Consider the following 19251-nt stretch of genomic DNA (forward strand, 5'->3'; position numbering starts at 1 on the left):
TACTGTACACACAGCCAGCAGTAGCGCTCTTTATACTGTATATACACAGGAGATACTGTTCAGCTGTGGGTACACGAGGAAACTTATTACGAATTAATAAATCAATCTGCCAGTTAACTTGTACTTGCAATAATATTTCATTGCTGTCATTTTTTTGGTATAAATTTGTAGCCATGGCCAGCAATAGAGGTCGAGAAGGTGTTCTAAATGCCCTTGATGTGGAACAGTGTTTGGGCATTGCAGGCTAATTTCGAACTGAAGTGACGTGCGACGACTATCAGAACACGAGTTCTGCGCGCTTCTCGAAGAAGGCCAGACGCGTTCCAGAAACTGTGCCGACTATAGAACGCTGCCCGCTATAGCAAGCACCCTGACGCTGCAGGTACCGCTACTACGTGATCCACAAGCTTCGGCAGCTGAAGTTCCTCGACTCCCGCGCCGTGGCCAGCGCCGAGCGGGCCGAGGCGCGGCGCGTGGGCGCCTTCATGCGGGTCGCCCGACCGCCGCTGCACGTCGGGGCGCCCTGGGCCGACGGCGGCTCGGACTCGGAAGCCGACGCCTACCGGTACACGCCGCTGCCGCTGGTGCCCACGCACGGCATTGGCCGCCAGCGCAAGACCGTCTACGGGATGCTCAAGTACAAGTACACCGGCAAGCACTCCGAAGGGAACCGTTTCATCCGCAATGACGAGCTCTGAACTGCAACCTCGTACGCACGTACGCTCGATGTACGATGCCCTGTGCACCCACGGGTCACGTCGCCGGCAGCGCAGCCTTTGTATGCGTAGCTGCGTGCGCTGCCGCTCTTATAGCCGCATAACACTCTCGATATGGTGGAGCGTCATTGAGCCACGTATCTTGATGTGACAGCTAATGGGCGCAAAAAAAAAAAAGACACTATGCATGAACAAGCATAAACGAGAAGGTAACGTATGTCGTGTGCTCTTCGTGTTCCAAGTTGCGTTGTGGGTGCTGTCTGCTGCCATTACCGTCGTTGTGTGTCTGTATTTTCCACCTGTTCTGTGTAAGTGTTTTTATATAGGCATATCGACGAAGAGAACCTATATGTCAGCCGTTTTAGGTGCACCTACCGGCGATATTGTACAATCGTTTGTAAGAGGCGTGTGGTATTTTCTGCTGCCACGAGGAAATGCCTGGCATTCGACACTCGGCGAACCTTGAACGTGCGCCCGTGAATTCTCAAATAGTACACGCGATATCATTTGGACTTGTTTGTGGCTTCCTTCGCATACCATGTCAGCAGAGCTGTTGACTATTGCGACACAGATCGTACCAAATTTGTTACATCAAATTCGAAAGCACATATTAGCAACATGCGTATAGGGTATTTTCAGTGATCACTCAAAGGTGACTGTACTGTGGACTTTAGAATGTGGGCCAGCTGCGATTCCTTGTACAGGGTGTGACAAGCAGGGCGAAAAAAGAAATGGAAGAAAGCTTGTCATTCCAGCATAACACCCAAGCTGCCCCACGTGCTCTTGTCGAATTGTGATTGGTTTTTCTAGCAACAAGAAAAGGTTCGTGACCCATCTTTTTTGTACATGTGCAGATACTCTACACTTGCACGTTATTTTGTAACGACGATGCTTCTTCGGCTCAATTAAGAATTCTTAAGTGTTCATTACTGGTGGATACGACTCTTGTGCAGTGCAATATGTGTAAAATATCTTGCCACGACAAATGTTGAGTGATTGCAGAAGCAAAAAAAATCGTTTTTCTTTGCTTTTTTTTAAATACACGCTCTATCATCTCATCCTTCTTCACCCTTGGTGATTTTGTTTTTCAAGCTGTTCTGTCAGCGAGCATTTTGTCAGCGGCAGTGTTGTCATCCGTATGGTAAGTACCCCATAGCCTGCACGGTTGAATCAATCTCGGAGCCGTTTTGGTGGCATGCCACTCCCCGTCAGTGAAGCCAAAAAGGAACGGCCGGTTTACTCACACGGGCCAACGCCGTGAGGAATTACCACCTACTAAGCGTCGCTGATCACAGCCGCAATGATTCCAGCTGAGAGCGTTTGCTTGCCGCTGAAGCGAAAATAATACTAATAATAATCTTTATTTCCATCGGGATGATGGAGGAGGTTGTGGGTAGAAGCTGCTCGTAAACGGCAGCTTGACAAAGGCCCACAGCCCCCTTCTACAGGGCAACAACAGCAAAGCAAGGAAAGACACACACAAGTATGCACATAATCTCTTCGCAATTTAGCAGAGCCAAAAATAACAAGATCATTTCATAAATGAAATAGAAACAAAGAAAATAGAACAACAATCAATACAGTAAGTGCAGAGGGGGTAAAGCTGTACAATAAACACAAGATTAAGTATACACATTATAGGAATACAGGTGGAGTTACTAGGAATGTGTGCAGTGAAGCTGTCGTAATTGACGTTTAGATATTTTAAGTAGGTCAGTCCCGGATTTTTTGCAGTTGTTTAATAGAGTTGGAAGTGTGAAGGATAATTTTTCCATTGTGTAATTGGTTCTAGGAGTTGGTACAATCCACTCCTCTTTATGACGGGTAGTGTAAAACACAGTGCTCTTTTTCAGTACTGACAACTCATGCAGAGATTTAGGATGATCTTTTAGTTCGCGCTGGAATGCAAGTGCTAGCTTATAATTGTAAAGATTGAATACTGGTATTATGCATGCTTTGGAGAAAAGACCTTGCGAGTGACTATTGTATGGTAGATTAAAAGGTACTCTGATAAGCTTTTTTTGAAGTATAAAGATCCTTTGCAAATTTGTATACGTGTAAAACGCACGCAAATGCGGCCATTGTGGCCTCAATCTTGTAGCGATTGCTACCGCTCGATTCTACGCCACTCTTATGATACACCGTTCACGGCCGCCTGATCACTATGGGGTCTTTTCGATTATCCGTGCCTGACAGTCCCGGACTGTCCGAGACGCTGCATACACAACGCTCATTGGCTGAAAGCACCGTCTTGGACAGTCCGTGACTGTCAGGCATGTATAATCGAAGAGTCCCAATTGATAACGCGGGCGGAGCGTCGCTCTGACCCCTCATGACCACTGATGACGCGAGAAACAGCAAACCATGGAGGAAAGGAACAAAATTGAAGGGCACTTTGTAAATTACGAAGTGTGTTCGGCGAAAGCTTGTGCCCATTCGCCTAACTATGCCATGTCTTCTTTTGCTTTTTTTTTGTGCATGACACTGCCAGTGGAATGGGCACAGGTTTTCGCCGAACACACTGGGAATTTACAAAGTGTCCTTCAATTTTTTTTTTGCAAAGATTGACAAAGTGTGTAATTTGAACTAAACGATGTACTGTTTATTCATGATTTTTTTTTGTCTTTGCTTTAATTCCCTATGAATTTCTTATGCTTGGCTGGATCGACGTCTACGATAGCTGCCTTGTGATCACTGAAATGTACTGATATGTACTCGAGACCTTTGGCGGTTGGATATGCCTGGAAGACAAGATCAAGACAGCTGCCATGCTGCGTGGTGGCTGTTGTCATCGGTGTGACCAACTGTAACGCTAGTGAACTTTGTAGACCACTGACAAATGCATGTCTGTTCCTAGCGTCTTGGTGGAAATCCGCGACAACGTTCCAGCGCACGGACGGACGGTCGGACGCCGCGAGTATGAGCCATGCTTTCGCCTCAATCGCATCCGTACCGCTTCCCTGGCCTTGGTGCCCCGTGACATGTTAGCCCGCCTCATGCACATTCGCTCATTCTTCTGGCGTTTGGTATCGGGGGAATCCACATTCTTAGGGCGCTTCTCCGAACCGCTTGCCGTGGAATCATCACCGGGCCGTTCGGGAGCCATCCGACTAACTGGACTGCTGCAAGAGACGTCTGACGAAGGAGAGTAAAGGAGAGTTACCGCGCGCGCCGCTGTGCCATCACGTGATTGCCGAGAGAGTGTAAGGGGGAGAGGCTACGGCTGTGGCGGCGCAACTGTTGCTATGCGCCGCTGTGCCATCGTGTGGTTGCTGAGAGAGTATGAGAGGGAGAAGCCACAGCCACGGACGGTCGGACGCCGCGAGTATGAGCCTTTAAAGGCTTTCGCCTTAAAACAGGAGAGGCCCTGACGTCACGTTTTTGAAGCCAGAATTGCAGCCATGTCGGTGTGCTATCTCCCTTTGAGTCTGCAATATTCAATAAGCTCGCCGGAGCAGATGGCGCGAGCTTTGAACTTGCATTGCTACGAGCCGCCAGAAGTGTGCGCTGCTGACGCGCGTCAGAACAAAACTTACCAAACTTCTGCAACATGGCGTGCCCCTTTGCTTTTCGGTGACACTTTGAAGAAGACGACGAAGACCCAGGCCGTGATTACGTCAGCGTCTTTGTTGTCGGAAGACACTCACAGACCCAAAACACAACTTTCAAGCTTACACACAACACTCCGAACTTAGCTTGTCCCGCGAACGGAATGAGCTTGGAGAAATACCCAGGCGGAAAAATGTTATACCACTGTTTGGAGGCCGAGAGCAGCAGCAACAACTTCAGGAGCGCGGTTGCTATGGCAACGTTGACGTTTCGACCACCAGTCCCAGCGCGCCTTTGCAAAAAGTGCGTGTGACTTCCGCCACACTTTGTCCAACATCCGGGCTGGCCGGCGCCTCTCTCTACTGCGCTTTCCTTCCTCCAAGCAATCCGACTCTTTTACGCACACACATACCCATATATATATATATATATATATATATATATTGTCGCAGCACTGCGCGACTGAGGCAGAGAAAGAAGTAGAATGTGGGCGCGTGATCTCGGGGTGCTCTGCGCCGGCTGGGCCTGGCCTGTAGCTTCCCTCTCGGACCTCGTTTCACCCTGTATATAAACATCATCCCCAACAATAATATATATATATATATATATATATATATATATATAATTTGAACGAAACAGGGCAAACCGCGGAGCTCGATTTTTGTCATTCATAATGAGCTAAAGCCATCAGACACTGAAGCCAAGGAAGGCAAATTAACTGTTTGAAATTGAAATGTAGAAAATAATAAAAAAGGGGGATGAAATGAAAGTGGACGAAAAAATAACGTGTGGTCAGTGGGAGCCGAACCCACAGCCTCCGCATCGCGCGTGCACTGCACTACAGTGAACTAGAAGCAATTCTAGTACACTGTAACTGCACTACCAAATGTGCTACGGCGACGGCTATCAATCCGTCCACTAACTTAGGTATTTATGTTAAATAGATCTAGCGCTAGGAGTGTTAGCCAGCGCCACTCAGAGCCATGGTGGATGGTAGTGGAACATTCTTACCAGATGGCGTCACGCAAGACGTGAACTTAGGAGAGCAGGAACATGACGAAAAGACATATATATATATATATATATATATATATATATATATATATATATATATATATATATATATATATATATATATTGCTACGGCACAATATGCGCGATCACGAAAGGCCAGCAGTGTGAAGACGACGACGACGATTAGAAGCTAGCGCGGGCTGTTGCCTCTTGGCCAAGCGCAGCGTATTTTCCTTGTAAATATATTTGTACATAGCTTTTCGTCTGCGTCTTCCTACGTAACATATCTGGTGGAGGTGGACGTTCCCTGTACCTCGTCACGGAGCTTCGCAGTGGACGGTACGTCGAGCCTTCCTTCATGGCTCCCGGCGACGACAACCCGACTCCGCCGGCTCCGACACCTGCTGCCACTTCGACGACCTACATCACTCTCCCCGCTCCCCGTGATCCTGGCGTATTTTCGGGCCAAGATGGGGAAGACGTCGATGACTGGATCAGCCTGTATGAACATGTCAGCCGCAATAACCGGTGGGACCCTACTATTATGCTCGCCAACGTAGTCTTTTACCTCGGTGGCACACCTCGAGTTTGGTATCGCACGCACGAAGATGAGCTCACCAGTTGGGATTCACTTAAGACACAGCTTCGAGACTTGTTCGGCAACCCCTACGGTCAACAACTTGCCGCGCAGAAGGCGCTTTCCGGCCGTGTGCAGACGTCAACAGAGCCCTATGTCACGTACATTCAGGACGTCTTGGCTCTGTGCCGCAAAGTTGACACCCACATGACTGAGTCAGACAAGGTTTCCCACATCCTCAAAGGCATTGCCGATGACGCCTTCAACTTGCTCGTTTGCAACAACGTAGCGACGGTGGATGCTGTTATAAGAGAGTGCCGCCGCCTGGAACTCGCCAAAAGCCGACGTATTGACCAGCAGTTTGCCCGTCTGCCCAACACCCCAGCGACATCTTCCTGTGCCGACGCTCCTCGTCCCAACAACACTGCCGATGTTACCAGGATCGTCCGGCGTGAGATCGAGGCCGCCTATCCGGCTGCCTTCGACTCCAGTCCCACCAACACATCTGCAGTCACGGTCTCACTGATCCAGGCAGTTGTCCGCCAGGAGTTTGAAAACATGGGTCTTCACACCATCTGCTCGGCCCATCGCCCTAATACCCGCCCGGCTTCTTCGATTTCGCCCCGTCCCGCATCTTCTTACCCACCACGTTTCCGCAACCCATCTGAATGGCGCACTGCTGACGACAAGCCTATTTGTTTCCACTGCCATCGCATCGGGCACATTTCTCGGCACTGTCGTAGTCGCTGGAGTTCCCCGAGCCGGCCTACTTATACTGCCTACTCTCGCCCCTCAGGTGGCCCTTCTCGTCCCTATGCCGCACGCTCCGATAATGCCGCCACTGATTCTCCTGCAACGAACCGCCCCTATTCTCGTTCGCCTTCGCCCCAACGACGACAATCTCGCTCTCCCCAGCCCCGTCGCTCCTATTCGCCGACTCCCTTCGGACGCCGCTCCCAGCCGGAAAACTAGACGATGCAGCGCCTCGAGGTGACGCTGCATTGCTCCCTACGCCGCCAAATCCTCTACTGACTTTGCCCACTCATCTGAACCTTCTTGACGTGCAAGTCGACGGTGTTTCTGTGTCTGCTCTCATAGACACTGGGGCGCATTTGTCCGTAATGAGCGCTGACCTTCGTAACCGGCTCAAGAAAATTATCACGCCCGCCACGACGCCTGTTGTCCGTGTCGCCGATGGCGGAACAGCCCCCGTAATTGGTATGTGTACCGCCCGCGTCTCCTTCGCCGATCGCTCAACAATCGTGCTATTCACAGTCATCGCCCACTGTCCCCACGACATCATCCTCGGCTTAGACTTCCTTTCCGCACATTCTGCTCTCATCGATTGTTCCGCCAGTACTCTCCGCCTTGACCTGCCTGTTCTGGATCCTGCTGAACCACACCCCAGTCGCCTCAGTTCCGCCGACTTCGTTCGCTTGCCACCTTCGGCACTGACCTACGTTGACCTAGTGTCATCCCCACCAGTCCCCGACGGTCACTACATCGCGGCTCCTATGCAAGACGTCCTCCTTACACATGGGATCACAGTACCCCATACAGTTTTATCTATTACGGCGAATTGCGTCTGCCTGCCAGTGGTCAACTTTGGCTTGACGACACAAGTGCTGCCACGTGGGATGTCTTTGGCCCAGCTTTGTTCATTCGAGGATCACTCAGTAGCATCCATTGCAGTAGACGACACTTCATCCGATACTCCTCTACCATCGCAGTCGGCAAATTGTACCATCGCTGACTTACGGAAAATGATTGCCCCCGACTTGCCCTCCGAGCACGCTCGTGAACTCTACCGCGTTCTGTTTTCCTACCACGATATTTTTGACTTTAACGATCGTCCTTTAGCCCAAACTACAGCTGTCAAACATCGCATTAATACCGGCGATGCCCCTCCTATTCATCGCCGCCCGTATCGAGTGTCACCAGCTGAGCGTCAAGTTATTCACGCAGAAGTTCGCAAAATGCTTGCCAAGAACATTATTGAACCATCATATAGTCCATGGGCGTCACCTGTAGTACTGGTCAAAAAGAAGGATGGCTCATGGCGCTTTTGCGTGGATTATCGGCACCTTAACAGGGTTACCAAAAAGGACGTGTATCCCCTACCTCGGATTGATGACGCCCTTGACTGCCTCCACGGTGCTCGCTATTTCTCTTCTATTGACCTTCGCTCCGGCTACTGGCAGATTGCCGTGGACGATCTCGACCGCGAGAAGACTGCTTTTGTCACACCCGACGGTCTTTATCAATTCAAAGTGATGCCGTTCGGTCTATGTAACGCCCCTGCCACTTTTGAACGCATGATGGACTCCCTTCTTCACGGTTTCAAATGGTCCACGTGCCTGTGCTACTTGGACGACGTTATCGTATTCTCCCCAACGTTCGCTACGCACCTCGAGCGCCTCTCAGCAGTCCTGGACGTTTTTCGGTGAGCCGGTCTGCAACTCAACGCATCGAAGTGCCAATTCGGCCGCCGCCAGATTACCGTCCTTGGACATCTCGTTGACGCGAACGGAGTGCAACCGGACCCAGGCAAGATCCATGCTGTTACGCACTTCCCTGTTCCGAAGTGTGTCAAGGATGTGCGCAGCTTCATCGGCCTTTGTTCGTACTTCCGCCGTTTCGTGAGAAATTTCGCCGCCATAGCACGACCGCTAACCGACCTTTTGAAAAAAGACGCTCCTTTCCAGTGGGGCGATAACGAGGCCTCTGCATTCTCTCATCTAATCGACATTCTCACAACGCCTCCCATTTTGGCCCATTTCGATCCTTCTGCGCCTACCGAAGTCCGTACTGATGCCAGCGGTCACGGAATTGGAGCAGTACTGGCACAACGCCAGCGTGGCCACGACCGTGTTATCGCTTACGCCAGCAGGCTCCTCTCACCCGCGGAGCGCAACTATTCCATCACTGAGCGTGAGTGTCTGGCCCTAGTTTGGGCGGTTGCGAAATTCCGCCCATACTTATATGGCCGATCCTTTTCCGTTGTCACAGACCATCACGCGCTTTGCTGGTTATGCTCACTGAAAGATCCTACAGGAAGACTTGGTCGCTGGGCCTTACGCCTCCAAGAATATTCGTATACTGTCACCTATAAATCTGGCCGACTACACAAGGACGCTGACTGCCTGTCTCGCTACCCGGTCGACGAGCCTGACGACGCCGACAGTAGTAGCGCCAACGGCATTTTCTCTGTCTCTGCCTTCGGTAACATCGCCGATGAGCAGTACCGAGACCTATCGCTGCGAGCACTTATCGAGCGTCTGCGCTCTACACCTACCGACGCATCCGTTCGCCGATATGTCCTCCAGGGTGGCATTCTGTATCGAAGGAACTTCCTCCCTGACGGCTCTGACCTTCTTCTTGTCGTGCCAAAACAGCTACGACAGACTGTGCTCTTTGAGATGCATGACGCACCCACTTCAGGACATCTTGGGGTAACCCGCACGTACGACCGCGTCCGCCGCCGCTTCTATTGGCCTGGTCTCGCTCGCTCCGTTCGACGCTATGTTGCTGCCTGTGATCCCTGCCAGCGTCGGAAGACACCTCAGGTGCTACCTGCCGGTCATCTCCAGCCGATCACCGTCCCTGTGGAACCGTTCTTTCGTGTTGGATTAGACCTGCTCGGTCCCTTTCCCACGTCATCTTCTGGGAACAAATGGGTAGCCGTCGCGACTGATTACGCCACCCGATACGCTATCACTCGGGCTCTCCCTACCAGCTGCGCCACTGACGTCGCGGACTTTCTCTTGCGTGACATTATCTTGCTTCATGGCGCCCCGCGACAGCTGCTTACTGACCGTGGTCGAAACTTCCTCTCGAAAGTTATCGCTGACATTGTGCGTTCCTGCTCCATTCAACACAAACTGACTACTTCATACCATCCTCAAACCAATGGCCTGACAGAGCGGTTAAACCGTACTCTTACCGATATGCTGGCCAAGTACGTTTCCAAGGACCACCACGACTGGGACATTGCCCTTCCTTACGTAACATTTGCGTACAATTCTTCCCGGCACGACACCGCCGGATTTTCTCCCTTTTATCTACTGTACGGTCGCGAACCTACCTTGCCCCTAGACACGGCACTTCCTCCTGCTGCGGTCTCAACAAGCGAGTATGCGCGCGACGCCATCGCCCTCGCTGACCATGCACGCCAGCTTGCCCGTGCTCGACTGACGGCCTCACAGACCACTCAGCAGTGTCAGTACAACGCCCGCCATCGTGACGTACAGTTTTCACCTGGTGCGCTCGTGCTCCTGTGGTCGCCCTCTCGTCACGTCGGACTTTCAGAGAAGCTCCTTTCGCGATACACAGGGCCCTACCGCGTGCTGCGCCAGGTGACGCCTGTGACTTACGAAATTGCTCCTGTGGCCTCAACCTCGTCCTCTCCTGTGGCATCTAGTGATGTCGTACACGTCAGTAGGCTCAAGGCCTACTACACTGCTTCCGAGTCCGATCTTTAGTCGCTCCGGGACGGCGCTTTTGCAGCCGGGGGTAGTGCTACGGCACAATATGCGCGATCACGAAAGGCCAGCAGTGTGAAGACGACGACGACGATTAGAAGCTAGCGCGGGCTGTTGCCTCTTGGCCAAGCGCAGCGTATTTTCCTTGTAAATATATTTGTACATAGCTTTTCGTCTGCGTCTTCCTACGTAACAATATTGTGGGAATTTATAAGCTATTCTTTGTCATCTGTACACGATCATCATCATATGGGGTTTATATGGGGTTCTTCATCATCGCTTGTGGGGCTGGCTCTCGAGTGTGCTCCGTGCTGTGGGCGTGGTCGGTTCGCCTAATCTTGTGAGACGGAATAAAAGCCGTGATTACTGCTGCGTCACAAGTGGTGGAGTGTGCTCTTCGGTCCCCCGTCCTCTGACTCCCCGCTCAACCTCCTGGAGCTTCGATCGGGTCGCCGATTGTGCCAGCTGTCCGCCAACATGTCGCAGGACGAGCCAACAGGCACTTCTACTTCCACCATCTCGGCCTCGACTACCCCAGCCTCTCCGTATTGGGTTGTCAGTGGGCACCAGCGTGATCCCCATCTGTTTGCTGGACTTCGCGGTGAAGACGTCGAGGATTGGCTGGACGACTATGACCGAGTGAGTTCGGCTAACCGTTGGGACGATGCGTCCAAGCTACGTCACGTCGCCTTTTATCTGACAGGCGTAGCGAAGACTTGGTTTTTCAACCATGAGGTTGATTTCACGAACTGGGGCGCTTTCAAACAGCAGCTCCGCCAAATCTTCGGCACACCGGCTTTTCCTTCCGCCCTCGCAAAAAAGACGCTAGACACTCGCAAGCAACAAACCTGCTAATCTTATACGTCGAACATCGAGGATGTGCTTGCTCTTTGTCGACGCGGGAACACGGCTATGACCGAATCAGACAGGGTTCGCGAAATCCTGAAAGGCATCGGAGCTATTGCTTTCAATGCTTTAGCCATCCAGAACCCCGCCACCGTTGCTTATATTGTCGCTACTTGCCAGCGCCTTGACGAACTCGAATCAGTACGGTTGCAGCCAGACACCACTGCGAACACTACTACCGACGACCCTACTTTGCGAGCAATGATACGCGCAATAATTCGAGAAGAGCTCCAGTATCTTGGCTCAGCCGCAGGACGTACGCCTTCTCATGCCTCCGATACCAATCTGCGAGACGTTATGAAGGAGGAATTGGCGTTCATGGCTGGTGCAGCGGTGCAGCGCACCTACCCAAACCAGCTATCCGCAGTGGCGTCCTCCTCGTCCCGTCTGCTACTACTGCGGCTATCGTGGCCACATAGCACGTTTTTGCCACAAGCGCCAGCAAGACGAGCGTCGTGGATATGACGTATACGAATGGGATGACTTTTCGCCCGGAGCTGCTTTTCAACGTCTAGGGAGCTTCCATGACCAACGCCGTCCTTATGGTCCACCGCGCGGACGCTCTCCATCGCCTACTGTAGCATCCGAGACGGCTCAGACGTACCGTCCTGCGAGACGCCGCTCGCCGTCACCCCTTCGCCGCTGTACGTCCCCACTGAGACCTGCTTCTCAATTCGCCGAGCGTCGTCCGGAAAACTGAATTATGCAGCTTTTGGAGGAAAAGCTGCATCGAACGACAGGACAGAAATTCCTCCATCGCGTCCGTACAATGTGATATTGGTTGTAGTAGAAGGTGTACAAGTAGAAGCTTTAATAGACACTGGTGCTAGTGTTTCCGTCATCCACCGTGATTTGTGTTCGCGACTTAGGAAAGTTACGACCCCCTATGATGGACCTACGCTACTCGCTGCTCAAGGGGCCTCCATTCGACCTATCGCTATGTGCACAGCTCGTATTTCTATCGATGGACTTCTACATCACGTACAATTTGCAGTGCTAAGTTCGTGTGCCCAGCAGCTCATATTGGGATGGGATTTTCTTTCTACGGCCTCCGCCTCCATCTGCTGTGGACAACGCGTTCTCCACATGACCGACACGACCTATTCACTTCATGCAGATGACACACCCCTTCACTTCGTTGCTGCAGAAGATACCGCGTTACCTCCTCGCCATCAAAGCATCGTTACTATCACGTCTGATGTGATTGACTGCGGCGACGTGCTCGTCTTACCATCTGCACGCTGTCTTGCAAGAGGGATAGCCTTTGCATCAGGGCTCGTTAGGTTTGATCATGGCGCGGCACTTCTCTACGCTACAAACCCGACATCCGAAAAGATTCTCATCCCTAAAGGCACTACATTGGCTTGCGCCACTGCATCAGAGTCTATATCTGCTATTTCCTTTAAACCAGCTTCCTCTGAAGGTCCTTGCACCGGACGGGCCGCATCTCCTTCAGCTCTTGCAGCTGCCATCAGTTCCGACCTGACAGCTTCGCAGTCACAACAATTGCTTGCTTTGCTCCGAAAACATGAAGCTTCCTTTGACGCGCATTCATCTTCGTTGGGAAAGACTTTGATTACGACGCATCGGATAGAGACAGATGGTACATCCATCGTGCGCCGTAGACCATATCGCGTATCGCTAGCCGAGAGGAAAGTCATTGACGAGAACGTCACCGACATGCTCCAACGAAACATAATACGCCCCTCTGCTAGCCCTTGGTCTTCGCCCGTTGTTTTGGTTTGCAAAAAAGACGGCTCTGTTCGATTTTGTGTCGACTACCGAGCACTTAACAAGATCACACGCAAGGATGTATACCCTATGCCGCGAATAGACGATGCCTTGGATTCCCTGCAGGGTGCCGAGTACTTCTCCAGCATCGATCTGCGTTCCGGCTACTGGCAGATACCTATGCATGAGGACGATAAGGAGAAAACAGCGTTTTCAACACCCGATGGGCTCTACGAGTGTTGTAATGCGTCCGCAACGTTCGAGCGCATGATTGACACCGTTCTTCGTGGCCTAAAGTGGAAGACTTGCCTGTGCTATCTCGACGATATTGTTGTTTTCTCGTCAACCTTCTCTCAGCACCTGCAACGTCTGGATGAAGTTCTCACGTGCCTTGCCAACGCTGGACTTCAGCTAAACACTAAGAAATGCCATTTTGCGAGCAAGACAATCAAAGTTCTAGGTCACATTGTGAGCAACGATGGCATTCGTCCTGATCCTGACAAGGTTTCCGCAGTTCAGCACTTCCCTCGTCCCGAAAAGACCAAAGATTTGCGTAGTTTCTTAGGCCTCGCTTCCTATTTTCGGCGATTCATACGGGGCTTCGCCTCAATAGCGTCACCTCTGCACAAATTACTGGGTTCTAATGTTCCCTTTGTGTGGTCTCCCGAATGTGAATCTGCGTTCACCCATCTGAAGCGCGCTCTCACATCTGAACCAGTACTACGCCATTTTGATGAAGCTGCTCCTACCCTCCTGCATACGGATGCTAGTGGTCACGGAATTGGTGGCATTCTCCTACAGCGAGACGACACTTTAGGTGAGAGGGTCGTCGCATACGCAAGTCGCGTTCTGACAAACGCCGAAAAGAATTACACCATCACGGAGCAGGAATGTCTAACTATCATTTGGTCTGTGCAGAAGTTTCGACCTTATCTTCACGGCCACCACTTTACGATCGTTACAGACCATCATGCATTATGCTGGCTTTCGACGCTGAAGAACTTGTCTGGACGACTTGGTCGGTGGATTCTTCGTTTGCAAGAATACGACTTTACCATTACCTACAAGTGCGGAAAAAAACACCAAGATGCAGACGCACTTTCTCGCTGTCCGCTTCCTACGACACCATGCAATGGAGCTCCAACTACCATCCGTGACAAGCTTTCGCTCGATCCCTCCTCAGATGCTTTCTTGTTGGCCACTGTCGACGAGATGCCTCCACACGACAACAAATCCTTCCGATTTCATCAACTTGCCGACTCTTACTGTCGGCGCATCATCGACCACCTTCAAGGAGCTTCGCGCCCGCCTAACGCCCGCCTTCGTCGGCAGCTGACGCAATTTAAGATTGACAACCGCGTCCTATACCGTCATGTCTATCACCCTGACGGTCAACGCTGGGTTCCTGTTCTGCCACGCTCTCTACGTGCTTATGTCCTGCGGGCTTCTCACGACGACATGACTGCTGGTCACCTTGGTTTCCAGCAAACCTATGACCGCATCAAAGGGCGCTTCTACTGGCCTGGATTGTCCGCCAGTGTAGCGAGGTATGTCGCTTCCTGCGCTCTATGTCAGCGTCGAAAGCTCCCTACATCAGCTCCAAGCGGACAACTGAAACCGGTTCCTTGTCCGTCGCAACCATTTGAGGTCGTTGGAGTTGACCTATATGGCCCACTTCCTGTGACTCTCACCGGTAAACGATGGATTGTGACAGCCGTTGATCACTTGACACGCTACGCCGAAACAACTTGTGTGAGTTCTGCCTCAGCCTCTGAAGTTGCTGCATTCATACTTCAATCCTTAATACTGCGTCACGGTGCTCCTCGCGTCCTCCTGAGCGACCGTGGAAAAGCATTCCTCTCGCAAATACTAGACGAAGTACTCAGAGCCTCCGGAACCACCCACAAGACTACCTCCAGTTACCATCCGCAAAACAACGGCCTCACAGAGCGATTTCATCGCACGCTGTCAGACATGTTAGCCATGTACATTGACCCGGATCACAGAAACTGGGACGCAATTTTACCATTAGTGACCTTTGCATATAATACCGCCGTTCAACGCACGACCGGTTACTCGCCATTCTACCTTGTCTATGGTCGTTCGCCCTCTTCCTGTCTTGACGTCTCTTTCTTCGCGCCAACTGTCCATCAATGTCCTTCCTCCTGCGAAGAATATGTGTCCCGCATTCTGCGTTGTCGCCAGCTCGCCCGCATCAACACCGAAGCACGGCAACAGGACCGCAAGCAGCATTACGACGCCTCTCATCGCGTCGTGTGCTTCCGCCCTGGCGAGGAAGTGCTACTCCGGACACCAGTTCGTACTCCTGGCTTGTGTGACAAGTTTCAGCTTCGGTTCATCGGCCCCTACAAAGTCTTGGAGCAGACTTCTCCAGTGAACTATCGCGTGGAACCAGTTATTGTTCCTAATGACCGCCGCTGCCGCGCCGCTGAGATTGTCCACGTTTCCCGTATGAAGCCTTTCACGAGACGTTCACCGCCCCTTTGAATTAGTGTGGGAATTTATAAGCTATTCTTTGTCATCTGTACACGATCATCATCATATGGGGTTTATATGGGGTTCTTCTTCATCATCGCTTGTGGGGCTGGCTCTCGAGTGTGCTCCGTGCTGTGGGCGTGGTCGGTTCGCCTAATCTTGTGACACGGAATAAAAGCCGTGATTACTGCTGCGTCACAATATATATATATATATATATATATATATATAGTATATACCAATGAAAAAACGAGACTGCGCACCGTTCCCTCTCAGAGTTTTATTTAGGGATACTGTAGGCCCTTTCTGGGGCATAACAGGATTGGGTACATCAGTGAGTATGAATGCAGTACGAAGCATAAAAATTAAAAAAAGACAAACGCAAACACTACAGAAATAGTATTTATACAACAAGGGAACGAAAACACTCAGCTGGTCGGGCACGGGAACTATCACATCTCCGAAAATGTCGTTGTCTCTATGCTTTTTTTACAAACTAATCAAACGGCGTGCCGTTCACTACAGTGTGCGGTAATTTGTTCTAATAAAATGTGACCTGCGGGAATAACGAATATTTATGGGAGTTTGCACTACTAAATCGTTGGCGGATGGTCTTGCAGTGACTAATTCTGGTTGAGTACTTAAATGGGTCTTGTCAATAGCGAGAATAAGAAACATTGTAATGCCCATGTTAGAGACGGTATATAAATTTAAATTTAGAACATGGTTTTTCCTCTCCCCTTCTTTGTTCTTTCATCCGTAAGCGCGCTACCCCTTCCACGTACACTCGGCCACACTGCGAGAGAGAGAGAGAGAGAGAGAGAGAGAGGGATATAAGGAAGGCAGGGATGTCAACCAGTCAAGAGCCTGGTTGGCCACCCTACGTTGGGAGAAGGGATAAGGGGAAGAGAAAGACTGGAGAGAATGCGCAGGATAACAGACAGCATGGTTACTGAGTGGGAGGCACCTTTGTTTTGAAGCGCGACACGCGCACGACAAAACTGTCAGGTCTCGTCTAGGCTTAGCGTACTAGGCCGGCCGACTCGCCACGTGTTGTCCACGAGGCGGTCGTTACGACGAAGGCCCTCGCGAAGTTATCATGAAGCTTTCGGTCAGGACATTGAGCACGTCGCTGTAACTCTGCTCCCTTGTTGCACGCCCACGGAGGTCGAAAGCAGCGGCTATCTCCTTGTTGTGTACGACCTCTCTTTTTTCTTTCACGTTTCAGCGTTCTGGAAGCGACGAGACCATACCTTAGACTCCGGAACTTGAGTGAGGTTGTTGATAGCAACTTTACGTTCTGCACAGTATTGGCTCTGTCCCGGCCTGTCCCTGTGTAGTTGTTTGCACGACCGACGCACGTCGCAATGGGCGACGTAGTAACGGATGTCACTTTGCATTTTCGGCAACCAAAATCGCTGCTGTATCTTTCGGGGCGTGGCTCGCCGACCGATGTGTCCACCATATTGAGCCGCGTGGGCGCTGTTCAAAGCGGGCAAATAGTGACTTTATTCCAACGAGGGGAAACGCAGCAGGCATACTTACAGCGTTTGGCACAGAATGACGCCCCCGGACGCAACACTTCGAAACCGAAACTGGAAACCGACACAGGATATCGCATCACCTCTCCCTTGAGAGAAAATGCGCCAGTTGAGGGGCCCACACCAGTTGTGGGACCACTCCGTTTCTACTCCTAAGGGTAGAGCCCTATGGATCCACATACAAGACCACAGACTCGCGTTATATAACGACACCGATGCACCAACCAGGCTAGGCAACAGCGTAGCTAAGGACACCTCCCCGATCTTACGCTTACACACAGAATCCAACACGTCGCATGGCACAACTCACAAGTTAACCTCAGGAGCGACCATTACATCATTACCATCACACTACATTGTAAACACAAACCCTTTGCACCCAAACACCTTAGCCATACCAATTGGGACAATTTTCGAGAGGCCCGCCAGAGATCAGCTCCCACAAACATTCAAGACATCTCAGAATGGGTTCAGCAACTACACGCAGCCTTCCAGACGCACACTACCACTCTGCCCGCCGAAACCGCTCTCACTATGGTTGATTCCGAGCGTCTGCACATGTGGGAAGCCAAACAGTCTCTCCTCAAACGGTGGAATAGGCGACGGCACAACCGAAGACTCAGAATTGCCACATTAGACCTCCAGATCCAGGAGTACGCCACAGAACTGTCCTGCCAGCAGTGGGGCTAGGTATGTGAAAGCATGCATGACAACCTCGATAACAAGCGCACATGGCAACTCTTGCGACACTTATTAGACCCTACCGCATCATGCACGCACCACAACCACAGCATAAACAAACTGCTACATGCACACAAAAACAATCTCAACGGACCCTTCGACGACCTCCGCCATAAACATCTGCCTCTCGCTCAGAAGTACGACATGCCAAAGCACACTGGCGAGCCCAACGAGCTACTCAGCGCCGCTATCACGGAAGCAGAGGTTCGCTATGCCCTCTCCAACCTGCGCACAATGTCAGCACGAGACCGCAACCTTATAACAACCAAATACTCCGCAATCTAGATGACAACTCCGTCACAGCCATCACGGCATACTGAAATCATTGCTTTGACTTTGGCACTCTCCCTAGTTCGTGGAAAGATGCCAGGGTAATTTTTATCCCAAAGCGAAACAAACCACTCAACACTTCTAATCTCAGGCTCATATCACTAACCTCTTGTCTAGGTAAAACACTCGAACACGTCATCCTCAACCGACTCAGTAAACACATTGACGACAACAATCTTTATCCATCAGAAATGGTAGGTTTTCGAAAATCTCTGTCACGCCAAGATATCATGCTTCGAATGAAGCATGGCATCATTACGCCCAATAGCAGTCTAGGTACGCAAGCAATTCTCAGTCTGGACCTCCACGGAGCCTTCAATAACGTTTCACATTCCGCCATCCTCCGAGAGCTTAATCGCATTGGGGTTGGCGGAAAGACGTATGGCTACATACGTGCCGCCTTAGCCAACCGTACCGCAAGCATACACATAGGCACAGAGCAATCCCCTTCGTACGTTTTAGGTAGCTACGGCACGCCTCAACGCTCAGTGGTCTCCCCTTTTCCCTTTAATCTTTCTATGATGCCGATGTCACGAGCATTGCAATCTATTCCTGACCTCAAGTTTTCTCTCTACGCCGACGACATCACTCTTTGGAGAACTTGCGGCTCCGATGGAGAGATTCAAGACACTCTACAGGCCGCAGCAGACGCCATCGTGGCTCATGCAGCGGCTATGAATCTCACATGCTCCCCTCAAAATTCTGAGCTACTTCTGCCATCCCACCAGGGGGCCGAAAAACACATGTCTAGTATACAGGTCATTCTAAACCACATCCCTGTAACTAGAGTGGACAGGCTCCGGGTGCTCGGTTTACACATTCAAAGCAACCGGCTCAACATATATACCCTCCATATACTCAAAACCACAGTCGATCACACCCTGCGCCTTCTAGGGCGTCTCCAGTAAACATGACGGACTAAAGGAGGTCGAACTTCTTCGCTTGGTCCAGGCCTTCGTTATCAGTAAGATTACATTCGCAACACCATATATACATTTCCTTAAATCAGAATCAGATAAAATCGACACTCTTTTACGCAAAATATATAAATTCGCTCTGGGGGTCCCCACACGAAATTCCACTGAAAGGCCAATGCTTACTGGCACCTTCAACACACTGAACTCACAGAATCCCACCTCACATCCCAATATAGCAGACTTTCTAACACT

The 19251-nt window shown here is 51.0% G+C and overlaps 1 protein-coding gene across 1 annotated transcript in view; it reads left to right on the forward strand.

The window, feature by feature from the left end:
* The window catches only part of LOC126526630 (leucine-rich melanocyte differentiation-associated protein-like), a 73672-nt gene extending 71898 nt beyond the window's left edge, over window positions 1-1774 (forward strand). The window contains exon 3 of the mRNA XM_050174496.3: window positions 383-1774. Within this exon, the coding sequence (XP_050030453.1) occupies window positions 383-698 (316 nt within the window). The 3' untranslated portion in view covers window positions 699-1774. The remainder of the gene's footprint in view (window positions 1-382) is intronic.
* Window positions 1775-19251: the final 17477 nt, after the last annotated feature.

Source organism: Dermacentor andersoni, chromosome 8 (genome assembly GCF_023375885.2).
Source record: "Dermacentor andersoni chromosome 8, qqDerAnde1_hic_scaffold, whole genome shotgun sequence".
NCBI classification, from domain to species: Eukaryota; Metazoa; Arthropoda; class Arachnida; order Ixodida; family Ixodidae; genus Dermacentor; species Dermacentor andersoni.